At 30.3% G+C, this 16,288-nt stretch overlaps 1 protein-coding gene across 3 annotated transcripts in view; it reads right to left on the minus strand.

The window, feature by feature from the left end:
* Positions 1 to 16,288, minus strand: part of LOC126748578 (Kv channel-interacting protein 4-like) — a 118,266-nt gene that overhangs the window by 49,568 nt on the left and 52,410 nt on the right. For all 3 annotated transcript variants that reach the window (XM_050457909.1, XM_050457908.1, XM_050457911.1), the window contains 3 exons: positions 11,085 to 11,209; positions 5,637 to 5,706; positions 4,448 to 4,518 (listed from right to left, as the gene is read on the minus strand). In XM_050457909.1, the coding sequence (XP_050313866.1) occupies positions 4,448 to 4,518; positions 5,637 to 5,706; positions 11,085 to 11,209 (266 nt within the window). The remainder of the gene's footprint in view (positions 1 to 4,447; positions 4,519 to 5,636; positions 5,707 to 11,084; positions 11,210 to 16,288) is intronic.

Consider the following 16,288-nt stretch of genomic DNA (forward strand, 5'->3'; position numbering starts at 1 on the left):
ATCCGATTGATGAATTCATCAATATTCAGGAATATAGTCATGGAGTAGGTTGTAATGAGAAATAATGCTGAATGCTGTATCGCCGGATTGATTTCATAAGGAAAAAAGCTAAGGCAGCAGCTGGCTTTAAAAGATATTTGAGTAAATGATTTGGAGAAAATAAAGAAGGATTCATGAATTAAACTTCTATTTCTAGATAAGAAAATAATACCAGTTTGAGCGATACTACTACGGCTTTATTAATATATTACCTCTTACAAACAAAAAGGGGTTCCACTGTATATATATTTTCAGTACCCACAATCTAACACTTTATAGGCCCTATGAGCTTCTTGCTGTTTGTTACAACTAATGTAAATTGGCACTGAAGTGCCTTTAATAATTTGGTGAAAAATGCGAATAACTCTTCTTTGGTCCTATGGTTGAAACCTTTGGTGGGACAGTCACACACAATACTGCCTCGTGATTTGATACTCTCAGTCGTAAGAATTATCGATATATTCTTCGACTGCATTAATTTTCACTAATAAAACTGGAAGAGGGTTACCAGGAATTTGAGTTCATGATCACTCAGATGAAACATTAGATTCTTTGACGTATTTTTTCTTGATTTGATGTAAACTCTATATTTCAAGTTAATTAGAGAAGGAAGAAGGTTTCATGAATGAAACATTTATTTCCAGTAATGACAGTTTGAGCAGTACTTATTTAGTATCAGATACAACTAAATAAAGGCTAAGTTTGAATTAAAGTTGGTCTTTTAAGCTTCAAATTGTTCCACTACCTTTATATTGCCAGTTTCTACAAGATAACACTCGTTTATTAAAAAAGTAAGCCTAAAAGTCAACAACATTCATTTTCATTAATAAAACTCGAAGAGGAGAGTTATCAGGGATTTGAGTCATTCTTAGCGGGAATATCAAAGAAAGGTTTTCTATAATGTATTTTCTCTTGATTTGTTATAAACTATAGGGTTTATTTTATATTATGTCAAGTTGATTGAAGAAGAAAAAAGGGTTCATAAATAAAACTTCTATTTCGAATAATGACAGTTCGAGCATCATTTGCATTAATATTAATTACAATTAAATGGAACTTTTAAGTTTAAATCAAAACCTTTTGTATAATCAAGTTGCACAAGTATCGAGACTTTACTTTAGTCCAATGACTTTAGTAATTTGTCAATTACGGCTGTCCTCATTGTTAAACATGAAAATATACGATAATACGATATCTCCCATAGGAGCCGAGATATCAGCCTTCAAAGTTTGGGTTTTTTTCGTTTTTCGGGTATACCCCCGTATCGATTTTTTTCAGAAAAATTATTTTTTTTTGAATTCGAACTAACTATACCAGCGGATTGTTTTTATCAAGTAGATCACGAAAATACCGGGTTATAAGAGAATCCGAGCAGAGCTAACAAATCGAGTATTTTTTCGACCTCGTTTTTGAGGCCAAAAATGGGCATCAAAAATGCCATATCTCGGCTATTACAAAGGCTACAACCTTGCGGATAGTCTCGTTGAATTCAAAATGACGAAACTAAGACAAAACCGTTGGAATTTTCCCGATATCTCTAATAGGAGCCGAGATATCAGCCTTTAAAATTTGGTTTTTTTTCGTTTTTCGGGTATACCCCCCCGTATCGATTTTTTTCAGAAATTTTTTGTTTTTGAATTCGAACTAACTATACCAGCGGATTGTTTTCATCAAGTAGATACGAAAATACCGGGTTATAAGGGAATCGAGGCAGAGCTAAGTAAGTTGAGATTGTATTAGCTTTTCTAAAACATTAAAGAGAGAGAGAGACCTTAGGTCTGCGTGCACAAGAAATTGCTCATAAATGTGTTCTTCGTAGCTGTTGGAGAAGATCTATAAGTATTTCTTATGAGTCAGTGCTAGAGTTCCGAATATATTCTTCGATAGCATTATATTTCTTGCAAATATAATGCTATCGAAGAAAATCCAAAATGGTTTGCAGAAAGTATGTCAAACCTTTGTAATTGAAGTCGCATTTGAGATTCCATTATCTTTTCTAAAACTTTATTGCTAGTGGGTCTTAACCCCTTAGATTTTTCTTGGTCCTTAGACCTAGGATCTCATCGACCTTAGATTTAAATGCAGAAAACAAAGATTTTCAGGTTGGGAAAACCTGAAAATCTTTCCTATGAGTACATCATAAGACTTCTAAATATTTTCTTCGATAGCACTAATTTATATTATTAATATTGAAAGAGCGGTACCGGGGATTTCAGGTCCTGATTACTCAGCTGGATTATTATGAATTATGGGGTTTATATTATGTTAAACTGATGAATGAGACTTCTATTTCCAGTAATGACAGTTTAGGCAGCACATACATTCATAATAAACACAACTTAATAAAACCTTCAAGTTTACATTGGAGTTTCTATTTCAAACAAAAAAAACGTCCTACTACATAAGCTAGCACTAATTTATTAGGATAAAGTAAGTGTATTTAAATGCCTGGAGCTTCGCATACCTTTTACTGATACCATTTGTTCACTTACGCTTTGAGTAAAGCCAGTTTGATTGTTAAGTTTAGAACTTCAAATGAATTAATAGGTTTGCTATATAACAGACTCGCGAGCGTCACTTTACTTTATCGTATGTAAATTGAAATTCCATTCAAGGAGGGAATGTGAGTGAAAAGTTTCTAGTTTCTAGACTTCCTCTCTACTATGATTGGTACTGAAAATTAATTTAATGAAACGAACTATTTGGATATTATTTTTGTGAATGCACATTAAACGACGCAAAAGATCATGCTCAATCCCAAGCAACACATCATATACTATTACCGTTAAATATATAAATGTTTGGTTTTGGTATATTTATTAATCGTACATGGTCAAGGAATATTTATTACCCTGTAGAATATACGTATATCTTATACGATTCTGTTTACAAAGGGCAGAACGTTTCGGCATTTAAAAAATTGACACGGGATTTACATATCTAGTTTTTAAACTCGATTACTACACCTTAAATATTTGATGAAATTTTTCTGAAAAATCACTGTTTTTCGTCCATATTATCCAATCTAATAGCGCTGTTTTTATACTAAATATTTGTATATAAAATCATATCAAATTGAAATAAACAGTGTTATTAAATTAAATATTGAATATATATTTTCTGCAAGAACTTTGTTTTTGAATAACACAACCCTTAACCCCCCCCACCCACCCCAAACATTTGCCCAGTAAGAAATTCTTTTGAAAAATCACCGTTTTTCGTCCATAATATCCAATCTAATCGCACTGCTTTTGTATGAAATAGTTATTAATATACATATATATAATTATTATATAAAATTTAAATAATTAAACTGTGTTATTAGGTTAGATATTAACGACGAAACCAGCTGTTATCCATGCGTATTATTTTGAAAAAATGATTTTTGAAAATAATTTCTTACTGGTAAGTTGTGTGGGGTTGGTGGGGGGACAAGGGTAGGATTAATAAAAAAGGAATTTTTTGCAGAAAATAATTACCTGAGAAAAAAATGATTTTTAAGAAAATTATAGGTGATAAAAAATCTATAGTTTTTGTATCTATACTTTTCTCACATAGCAGTAAAACTATTTTATTTCACGAAAGCAAAGCTATAAAAATTGCAAAACTTTTCATTATCCAGGTGCAAAAAATATAGTTTTTGAATTAAAACTATTGGTATATTTATCAACCGTATATGGTCAAGATATATTTTATAAACTGTAGAATATACGTATATAATATACGATTCTATTTACACAAGGGAGAAAATTTCAAAGAAAAAAAGATATCTAGAATAAAATAGGAAATGCATTTACGTGTATGAAACAATAATTATACCAAATAGATAGTATAAAAATTACAAAATTTCAAGACTACAAATTTGCCCAAAACTAAACAAGGATTTAAAAAATTAAATTTATTTTAGAAAAAAAAGTAGTGGTGGACTTTTTTTATTAAATTATATTTACAATAAATTTCTTATGGACGCCATTGATAATAATTAATTTTTTTCTATGTACGTCGAAAAATGCCCCCTGATGCATAAAACACATCTACAAATAAAAAAAAATATATATCAATTAATTAAACAGATTTTTATAAACGCTTTAAATATGAAATAATACTTGTATATTAATAACATGTGATAAACCTTCTCGTTAAACGTGAATAAAACATAAACACAATATTAAATTCCGCCACGTATTTATATCATGCGAACATTTTTGTCCGATATTGATAGTTGACAACCAAAACTGTACGTCTGGTGTAAATAAAAACTAAACGTGTATTTAACCATGGTGTGTTGCTTGAGATATAAATGCACAGCACTGATTTAACCTTAAATTCTTAATTACATCTAATATCAAAAGAATTTGAAAAACACACGATTATGAATGAGGCGTAATTAAAACGTTAAAACGCTTACCTCAAAACTGATCTTGTTGGTTTGTTTCTGCTTCATGGTGTTGAAAACATAATGGGCGTAATTCGTTGCATCTGGAATGCGAGAGAAAAAAGCCGTCATTAATAAAAACCACACCGGAATTTGCAAATTAAACCAGGGCCAATTCTTTGTCCTCTTAGGGATACGAGTTTCGTATCTCATTTCCTGGATAAAACAATAATTGAGTGTGTGGTTTTTGAGGCGTTTTATAGGTATTTAAAAAAATTCTATGAATATTATAGGTATACATATATATTTCATTCCTTAACATGGCCAATAAAATTGCCTTGATCCCATAAAGCATTTCATTTTCAAAAGATGTGAAGCCCTTTGCGTTTTGTTTCGGGTTGCGTGACTCGAAGTAATAATGGAAATCTATTGTGCTAATTCTCCTTACACTTGCCGTTCTCGTAATTATTTATATCACAGTTTTCATCAGCATTATATACACCTTTACTTGTTGCTTTTGATTTTTGTCGAATTTGAAAAAGTTCTCTTTTTTTCTCTGCTTTATTTAAGTATAATTCATTCTGATCTCTTGAAAAGTTGATTGAAGAAAGATCATTAAAGCTTCGCCAAAAAAACACAATTCCTAGAAGATCCAGACGGTAATTTAGAAATGATAAGGATAAAATTGTATTTTCCTTAATTACCATAATGGGTGCCGCAATTCCTTTTTTGGGTTAATCTTTTATGGCTTAGCGCTACTAAAAACCTATTAAGGAGATATGAAGTGCATATTATTATATTTGTTCTTTTATGTATTCAAACCTCCATCTTTTTTTTTATAGCAGAACCTACCTTAATATCTATTATAAAAATTCCAGTGATGATTTAAAATATGTGCTTCTATTCATCTTTGTTGCGTAAGGTACTTCCTTTCCCTTTCACTTTATATCCTGAATTTATAAATCCGATTATATTTTCCACCAACGTTCGAGATAACCCAGATGGTGTTTTTTTTCCTATAGTATTTCATAAAGAGGTAAAAAATTGGCCCTGTAGAATATCGTGGATGTCGTAAAAAATATTTTAGGACGTTAAACAAGAGTTTTATTGAAAGGCTTTTTACATTAAAAACCGTTCAAGTCGAGGCGCTTCGGTAGGAAATGAGAAAAAAAGGGAGGGTCGTAAATGCGGAAGTAAAAGCTTAAAACGGTGTTTTACTTACCGCCTAAAGGGAAAAACTGGGCAAATATGTGCTTAAATGATTCTTCATCGACCATGCCAGTGGGACATTCCTAAAAATAAAATTTATTGAGATTAATATTTCACAAAAAGCACAATACGTTTTCAGTAAAAAAATTAAGTTTAGATTTGAGAATTACTAAAGAAAAATTGACACACTAAATAAAGATGCATAGCTTGAGGAAAAATATCACAAAAAAAACAGTAAAATTATAACTGTATAAAGTATAATAAATAAACGGCTAACGGAGCCATTTAAGTTATGCCTAAAAATGGTATATAAATACGACTTTTTCTCTGAACAACTATTTAATAAACTAATTTAATGCCCAATTCAACGTGAAAAATGCCTTCCTTAATCCGTTACTCAATAAATCACAACGTTCAAACTGCTTAAACGGTAAATCTCGGCCAAATTAACTAAAAACTCGAAATGTCCTTCTCTAGAACTTTTTACTCTCTACTACAAATTGTCATTACCTCACCACCGAACTGGAGTTTAAACTTTTTTCATTTTTTAGTTATGCATGTCTATTTATACTGTTACCAGGTCAGCGATAGCATCCGAATCGATTATATCTAACCCTATTGAGAGGTTACAGAGCTAACTAGGAAATGCTATTAAAGAGGCAATGTAGAATTTCTTGTTATGAACTATATACGTAATATTTGTTGTTACGTTTCAGGAATTTCTAGTAAGGGATTGATTACATACGTTGCATTTTCCTCAATATTGAGTAACTAAATACGTTACAGTATTATTATTTGAATAACAGGATTATAGGAGTAAGGTCTATTATTAACAAAGGTACCAACTATAGCTATCATCTAGAATTTCCAGAGATTTTTTCTTCATTATCTTAATTACTAAAACAAGCTTAGATGTATAATCCATGGAACTTGACTAGTATCATATACATGTATACAATTTCATACAATTTTCAAACTTTGATTAAAAAATGCTAATATTTCCTTGTTGGTTCATTTTTGGGAAAAATTACTAAAATATTTCTCGATTTAGTCTTACATCCGAAAAAAAATTAAAATTCACATATGTTTCGAGAAATTTTAATTAATATTTAAGGATTTTCATGATTTTGTTCCACTGAATAAAAATTTCAATAAATTTTATGCAATTCCCAACAAGTTTTATACAGACCATTTTTTTACGGTTTTGTAGACTTTTTGAAAAAATTTAAATTTGATTTGTTTTAAAATTTCCCCAAGCTTTAGCCAAAAAATGCGTTCTTTCCTTTTGGTTTTTGGGCAAAATGTCGAAAATACATTTTATTTTGGTTTGAAGTATTGCATTCGTTGCAATATATTTTTTTTAATTTCCCATATTGGTTGAGAAAATTGCTTTTTTTGTATTTGAGAATTTCCACGATTTTGAGCCACTGTACAAAAAATTAAATAAAAAATTTTTTCGACCATATTTCTCATAGGCCCATAGACTTTTTGAAAAAATTAAAATGTGAACTTTTAAAAATTAATAGACCTATAGATTGTTTTTGGCCAAAAAACCATAAAAATTTCATTAACTTCTTTCTTGTTAGTTTTTCAGTAAAATGACTAAAATATGTTTTATTTTGGATTTAAGTAGTGCAATAAACCAAAATTTTAAATTTGGCATAGTTCTTCCGAAAATTCCCTATTTTATTATTTGAGATTTTTGACAATTTTCTCCCACTGTATAAAATTAAAATAAAAATTCCATTTTTTAAGAATAGATCTTATTATTCCAAGCAATTTTTATAGAAACTATATTTCTCATAGACCCATAGACTTAAAAAAATATTAAAATGTGAACTTTTTTTAAATTTCACCACAGATTCTCCAGACAATTTTGACCAAAAAAATGCTTATCAATAATCAATTTTTTCCTTGCCATATTTCTTGAGAAAATTGCCTTTTTAGTATTTGAGGTTTTCACGATTTTGTCCCACAGTATATTTCATTAAAAAATTTGATTTATCATTAATCTTATAGGAAACAGAAACAAAACGTAGAGACAATCTACGTTTAAGCAGTAAGTGCAAGTCGTTAATCCTTAAAACATCGTTGCCCTTTTTCTAACTTAATTGCTTATGTTGCATGATTATTTTTGCACTCAAGGAAGAAATTTGCCAGACGTGTATAGTAAAGTGTCATTTGTCTTTAGTTTAATTTTTCTTTTAGTGCTTCTTGGTTGTCTATTAAGCATTAGTTCCTCCTCATCGTTTGATTTTTTTTAACTTAAGAAATATCAATAGCATCCAGTTATCCTTTACTTTAATCTTGCATTGAAAACACTGTAAAATAAGTATATTAATTTATATTAAAATGTATGTAATACCAACATAAAACTAAAAAATCATTTTTCTAGCATAAAACGTACCAATTAATATGAAATTGGTCTGTGCATTATAAACTAAGCCGTAATATGGCATGACGGTTTATGGTAATTTTAAAATAAATTTTGTTCCGGTTGACCCCAGTCCAAACCAAATATTTAACGTAGAGGGTTTAAAAAATATGTTCGTTTTAACAAATGGAATCACCCTCCTAATTTTATTTTAATCCGTTTGGGAGGAAGCATGTTTTTTATGTATATACAGCGTTAGCCTCTAATTTGGAATAAATGAATTAAATCAAAAGTGTTTTTTTTTCAGAAAAAATCAAAATATTGTCCATTTACTAACTGACAATACTCTAAAAAATTACCCTACACTCCTGTCTTATTCATTCTTTCAAAACCTCAATCTTTACCGATTTGGCATTAAAAAATTAAAAACTTTGCTTTTTAAGTATCCCCGTAAGAAATAGTTCAAAGGTGTTAAATCCGGAGCTCTGGGTGGCCATTCGAGGGGTCTTCTTCTTCCAATCCATCTACCTGGAAATATATCATCCAGGTACTCACGGATAGGTCTTTCAAAATAAAGAAGCCAGCTGTCCTCTTAAAACTAGATATTTATATTCGGGACATCAGCTTCTGTAGGGTAAGAAAACAAAATAGCCAAATTTGGAACTAGGATCTCCTGCAAGAATTCTAAAAATCTTGCCCCATTAAGATTTTCTTGGAAGAAAATTGATCTTGTACCTCGATCATCAACAATCCCTGCCTAAAGTGTGGCCTTTGCTAATTCAGTGTGGGTTTTTGTCTGCCCAATAACGACAATTTTGACAATTAAATATAAATGTTGATTCATCAGAAAATAGGACGATTTCTCTTTGTAAACATTCTTGTCTAGATCCATTATTTGTTCGGAAAACTGGAGTCTTCTATTCGGATCATCTTCAGTGAATTCCTGGAGGATTGTTATTTTTTTTTGGAAATTTTTGAAATTAAAATTTTTCAGCTTTAAGAACTCTTGTCAGTGAGGACTGGCTAATTTCGAGTTCTCTAGCTATCTGCCTAGTTGGGACATGAGGATTTTCTTCGAATTTTACTTTGCAATATGTGTAGTAAATCAGGATACTCCTCTGTGAATAAATTTATAACTTCATTTTGTCTTCTTGTCTTATCTCCGTAGCCAATCAGCATTAGAACTTCAATCTTGTGTTTCAGTTAAGTACGGTATTTGACAAATTAAAAACAACATACTGTGAAACGACTAACAGTTTCGTCAATACAAATACGAATCCAATGCGATACTTCTATGCTTGTAATCACAATGTCAATATCAGGCATTATCATACCTGATTTTAATTAATTTTTCGAATTAGGTAATGTTTTTTAAATATCTTTTAACATACAAGGAGTAAAAAATTGAAATTTGGCACGCATGTGTAACTGGCTAAACCCTTTAATAAAAATCATTAAAAAAGTAGGGTTGCCTTTAAAAAAAATAATCGATGAAGTCATATCTCACATTGAAGGCACCCTTTATAATTTTTTGTGCGATCGAGCATATTTAGAATGTCATTTGAAATTTAATTTTAATTCTTTTGCTAAGTAATCTAAAATATCCGTTCTTGAAATACATTTTCAGCTCTCTTCGAACCATTTATTTTCACATCTGATGGCGGCCGAATTAATTTTTTCCAAAAATCTAAAACTCTTGGAAGGCGAACTGCCGCGTTTGCCAGTTTAATATATCCGGTCTTATAGATTCTGAATATTTTAAGACGAAAAACGAATGTAATATTAAATGGGAGAGATGTCAGCTTGCCTGATTTATTAAACTAGAACTTTATGCTTGTCTCATTTTGCATAGTTTTTCCAATATACTGTTATGAAAAATCCCAAAACTAATTTTGATGAAGCACCCTTATATACTATGCATAAATTGTTAATTTAAATGCTAAAAAGTTCCAGTAAAATATACTAAATAAGAAGTTTTATACTTTTTGCACAATTTGACAACATTCACAAAGCGATTTGCTACGAGTTGTTGCGAGCCTTTCCGATATCAAACTTGGACTCACGAGGGGTTAATTATTACACTTGTGTGAAAAGCGATGTTGCCAACCATAAGTGTCTCAACGAAATTATTATTTTTTCTTTTAAAGACAATTGAGCCTATTAAATTATCATCCAACTTGTTAGCAAAATGTATTTTTTGAAGCAAATCAATTAGATTATTACATAGTAAATCAAGCGAGTCAGACTCACAAAAGAACTATTACATTTAAGGGATTTAATAGGTTTTTGAGTAAATGTAGCCTTTAATATCTTCTTAGTTAATGACCTCAACTGCCTCGAAGAAATTATTAATTGTTTTCTTACAGGCAGTTGAGTCATTGCTTATTCATAGTTTTTTCTTTTTTTTTTATGATATTAACTCAATGAAGCAGATAAGCTCTTAATAGTAACGAATCAATTAAAATTATCATCCAGTCATTAGAAAGATTCCTTTTTATGAGGCCAATCAGTTAAACTATTAATTTGTAAATTTATTTAATCAAAAATCATAAAAAGTAATGTTGATGCATTGGAATTTTTTTTCAAAATCCAAGGGAACTGCCCTTAAAGAGGTCTATTACATTGATAATTCAAAAAAATAGAAGTAAAACTAAAAATTCCAAATAATTGTCATTAAAATCAGACCACAACTATTTTTTGTACAATATGACAACAACGCGAGCGTGATCTGTTACGACACGCTACGAGTCTTTCCGATTTCGAGCTCTTGATAGTCCAGAGTTGCCAAATGTGGACGTAAATAGCGAAATAGGTATACATATATATGACCCTCCTATGCTTTTTGCTAATAATAGTAGTAAATTTAATATTCCTGGAATATCTTTCTAATGTCCCGTGATTGTTTGAATATTTAGTACATCGCTGGTATATTTTGAGAATTAATCAATTCGGAAAGATATTTCGGTAAATTAGTTGTGATAACCTAACTTTTTCCTGTGATATCCCAGGAATATCTTGGGACTTCAGGTGTATACACTAAATGTATATTCCTGGAACATATTTACGGTATCAGGATTAGAAACAAACCTGTTTAAATCCTCGATACATAAGCTGAATTTCCTTCTTGGTGAATTTGGTCTTAGATGCAAGCTTGTGTAGTTCCTCTGGTCGATACCTCGCTATATGGATTGTAAACTCATCTGACTCATCATCTAAAACAAAACAATCATATAATAGCCTTATACTGATTTATATTGAAGAACAGCAGAAAAAAAATAATATTTTTTACGGCTAAATCTAAATAATGCATCTCCCATTCAATTTTTTTGCAAACCTAATCTAATTTGCCTTAATCTTCTTTAGTAGAAATATTAAATTCTTACAGGAATAATAGATTTACCAATAAGACCCTGAACTTTTTCCTTTTGAATTCTAGCATTATCTAGAAAATCATTTCTTTCACGCCGTGACTTCTTCTTCTGTTTCTTCTTATTCTCCTTCAGACATTCCTTGTCCTTTTCTGAACATAGACCTCTCCAAGTTCATTCCATCTCTTTCGGTCCTGTGCTATTTGTAACCACTTTCTACCCGCAATTTTCTTTACATCATAAACCCATCATGTAAGTTTTGATGTATTTCTATCTATCTGTGTCATTTATAGCTATATACCTTGCTCATTGTCACTTATTTCTTTATTTATTAGTTTGTCTCTTAAAATAATACCCAACATCGCTCTTTCTATGGCTCTAGGACAAATTCTCTTTTTCAGCAGTTCTTTCTGTGATAGTCGTGGTTTCCAGTCCTTGAGTTGTCACTGGTAAGATACAACTATTATACCTTTCTCTTCAAGTTTAATGGTAGGTCCTAAATCTTTAATTTTAAGCATATCTCATCTTCTCAAATGTAGTCCCCGTTAGTGCAATTCTGCTGTCCCTATTCTGATCCAATGCTCCAGGTACATATACTCGCTGGGTTCTATTATTTTTTTGTTGTCAATAAACACTTCAATTTTGTCAATACTCGTGGTTGTAACAAAGTTTGAAGCTGATCTTCATCGCTACTAATGAGTACAATATCATCAGCAAAACGGAGGTGGTTGATGTAACTCCCATTGATATTAATTCCAAAATGTTCCCATAGTAGCTTTTTAAAGATGTCTTCCAAGGTTAAAGGAAACAATTTGGAAGAGGTAGTACCTCCTTGTCTTACCGCCCTCTGTGTTCTGATTTTATCTGTTACTAAGCCTTCATTGATTTTTACATGAAAGGTAGAGTGCTCGTGCTCATATATGTCCTTAATAATATTCTAGCATTATTTATCCCTATTATGAAAGTCCACTTCTCAACTGTGTAAAACGCCGTCTGGTCCACCTTTTTCTATACCATTGCTCCTTATCTAAATAGTGTTTGAATCGCCTGCAAATAGTGTTTTTCTCGCGTAATGTATCTAAGCCTGAAAAACATCATTTCGTTCCCATCCTCTTCTAATTTTTAAACTGAGATAGCGATATATAAATGAAAATTCCATTTTCCGCCTATTTTATATATCATCATTTCATTTTCTAAATAGTGTTTGGATCGCCTGCAAATAGGGTTTCTCTCCTTTATTTTGTCTAATTAAACCTGAAAAACATCACTTCATTCCCATATTCTCCTAGTTTTTAGACTAAGATGGGGATATATAAATGAGAATTCGATTTTCCACCTTTTTTTCTATATCATTGTTCCATTTTCTAGATAGTGTTTGGATCGCCTGGAAGTAGTGTTTTTCTCCCGTAATGTGTCTAAATTATATTCGAAAAACATCATTTAATTCCCAACCTCTCCTGATTTTTAGACTGAGATAGGGATATATAAATGAAAACACTTTTTACTTACATTTTACCCTTTAAAATGATTTTCGTGTTTAAAAAGTTTCGTGGGCCAACTTGCAAGATTTATTTCTCGATGGCAGATAAGCGGATTATTTTGATAGAAAACATAAACTAAATTTTTCCAGAATTTCGGCTTTTAAAGTGGTAATCCCTGTGCCATGCCATCGCTTGGCGTTGCGAGGCTGAAGGGCTTAGATTACCGCTTAGTCCTTTAAAAGAAAATATATAAGGGCCATTTCTCATACCATTTTATATTTTACAAGAAAACGGCCAGGCATAAGCTTTTCAATTTTAATTAAATTACAGTGAAAAATCAAAGAAAACGAAACAAATAAAAACACTACGCCTGCGGGAACTTTTTGCGCTTCAGCAGCAGCATGCGATATTTTTGGTTTTTGAAGCAATGTTTTAACCTTTCAAACAATACAACTGTCCGTCTGTGTGTAATTAACTGTTGTTTATTATTTTGTGGGAATTAGAGCGACCATGTGCACCAGCTTGGACGCTTGTCAAATATAACGTGCAATAGATCAAAGGGAGAATAATAGAAACATAAAGTTTTTGTTTTTGTATTGCAAAGGCTGCGATTTACGCACAATCATATTGTTTGAAATATTAAATTTGGCTCAAAATATCCATGTTTTTTTATTTTCTGGAAATAGTACTGATGATTCAAGTAAAATTTAAGTTGCATTATTAAAACACTAGAAATGTATGCCTTCGCGCACTATTACTCATAAGTTGAGAAAATTTGAAAAATTCATTAAAATAGTTCATATTCCCTAAGTGACTTAGTGGATAAAATACCAAACAAAATTAAAATAGAAAGTGAGAGTCACAGTCAAAGAGGTGTATTAAGTTGATTACACGTGTTTCGCCCTGTAGCAGGGCATCATCAGATCTAAAAGTGAAGTAAAAAATCACAAGCCTAAGCCTAATCAAATATATGTACCTCTAGAACATACCTCCTAAGAAACATACCCTTCGAGGTTAAAGCTGTTTAATAAACCGAAATTATTAAAAATACTGCAGGAAACAAACTTTGTCGTAAAACATCAACTAAAGTGATAAATTCAGGTTTTAAAAATTAAATGTGCCTCAAAGTTAACAAAACGTCATTAATACAGATACTATCAGGCTTCAGTAATTTCCATTTTCTCCGATAAATTAAGCTTAATAGTCTTGATGGAATGTTGGCAAGATAACAAATGGTTTGCAAAAGCAGAATTTGTATAAATTCTGCTATCACTATGCAAATCTAAAAAATCTGATATAATTGATACCCACTGTGTCAAAGGTTTTAGATTTATAATAACAAGTTATGTGTTCGTGAATTCTTGTGGAGATTTTTCTGCCCGATTGTCCTCTTCACAGCTTATTGAGAAAACCCGTGATTTTAAAAATAGGTCTCTTTTATACTTTCTACTAATAAAGTGTTTAAAGTTTTTAATGCAATTGAAAGATATGAGTAAATAAATAAAAATTCATTATTAATTGTGCTTAAAGAAAAACCATTACTTCTTGCTGTTAATTTTATTGTATCCAATTCCTTCTGAAAAGTGCGTTTTGATAGAGGAATTTTAAACACATAATAGAAGAAGGAATTAAACGCAGTAAATTTGTATGTGCAAAGAGAATTTGAGAAAAATTGAATTACGTTATCTATTGGCTAAATCTTGATTTGTTTTCTGATTAATCCAAGATCTAAAAACGGCACTTTGTTATCATTTTCTTTGTCTAATGTAAAAATAATATTCGGATGCATGAAATTAACAAATTTCAACTTATGTTCCCCTCTATTTTAATCTATATGTATGTCATCAACGTACCTTTTAAAAAAGACAAGTATTGGGCAAATGAAGTTTTCATTATTCCACTTTCTAGATTGTGCATTAAGACCTCACTCAAAAATACGACAAACAGACTTATACTCTAACTAAATTGCCATTAAACATGAAACTATTTTATTCTAAGACAACTGCGAGACTAAATTTTCTGTTACAAGTTGCAGTAAATCTGATTTATTTAACATTATCTATTAACAAAATGCATTCATCTGGTGGTATGCTTGGAAAAGGGTTTTTAACATCTAAAAAAATTATAAATGTATTATGTGGGATCAGCATTTCTCTCAGCAAGTTCTATGGAGTTTTTTCAAGTTTTTGACTGAGTAGCAGCTAATAAAATCAGTATTCTGTTTAAAATATAGTTGAATCATGAAGAAAGTCTGTAACAAGGGAAATAGATAAAAGAAACAACAGGTCTGATAGGATCTCAAGCAACACATCATATATTACTACCATTAAATATATATTTATTCAGCGATTTTTTAGTAAATTTTTGGTTTTGGTATATTTATCAACCATATATGGTCAAGGAATATTTATTAAACTGTAGGATATACGTATATTATATACGATTCTGTTTGCACAAGGGAGAAAGTTTCGCTATTTAAAAAATTTGACACGGGATTCTAGTTTTTAAAATCGATTACTACACCTTAAATATTTGATGAAATTCATCTGAAAAATCACTGTTTTTCGTCCATATTATTCAATCTAATTTTAATCTATTTTTATACTAAATATTTATATATAAAATTAAATCAAATTTAAATAAACAACGTTATTAAATTAAAAATTAAATATATATTTTCTGCAAAAACATTGTTTTTCACCAACAGAACCCTTAACCTCCCACCCACCCCAAACATTTTTTCAGTAAGAAATTTTTTTGAAAAATCATCGTTTTTCGTCCATAATAACCAATTTAATAACACTGTTTTTATATTAAATATTTATTAATATATTTATATTATTAATTATATCAAATTTAAATAAACAAACTGTGTTATTGGATTGGATATTAACAACGAAACTGGCTTTTATTCATGGGTATTATTTTGGAAAACAATGATTTTTGAAAACAATTTCTTACTGGTAAGTTGTGTGGAGTGGGTGGAAGGGTAAGGGCAGGGTTAATAAAAACAGTCTTTTTGCAGAAAATAATTGCTTGAGAAAAATGTTTTTTAAGAAAATTATAGGTGATAAAAAAATCTATAGTTTTTGTATCTATACTTTTCTCATATAACCTTAAGGTTTTTAAGTAAAACGTGAAAAAACCCAAATTTATTTCTGGAAAGCAAGGCGAATCGTTATGAAAATTGCACTAACATTAATTTTTTATCGCAAATACGTAGAAATTCAGTTTTTTTAAAGATAATTCGTTAAGTTTTAAAAAAAAAAATATAAGTTTTTTTTTGTTCCTAGACAACTTTCCATTATTTAGGTTCAAAAATACAGTTTTAAATTAAAACTATTGGTATTTATCAACCAGATTTTGTCAAGGTATATTTATTATACTGTAGAATATACGTATATCATATACAGTTCTGTTTATACAAGGGAGGAAATTTCGG

The sequence above is a fragment of the Anthonomus grandis genome, chromosome 22 (genome assembly GCF_022605725.1).
Source record: "Anthonomus grandis grandis chromosome 22, icAntGran1.3, whole genome shotgun sequence".
In the NCBI taxonomy this organism is placed as follows: domain Eukaryota; kingdom Metazoa; phylum Arthropoda; class Insecta; order Coleoptera; family Curculionidae; genus Anthonomus; species Anthonomus grandis.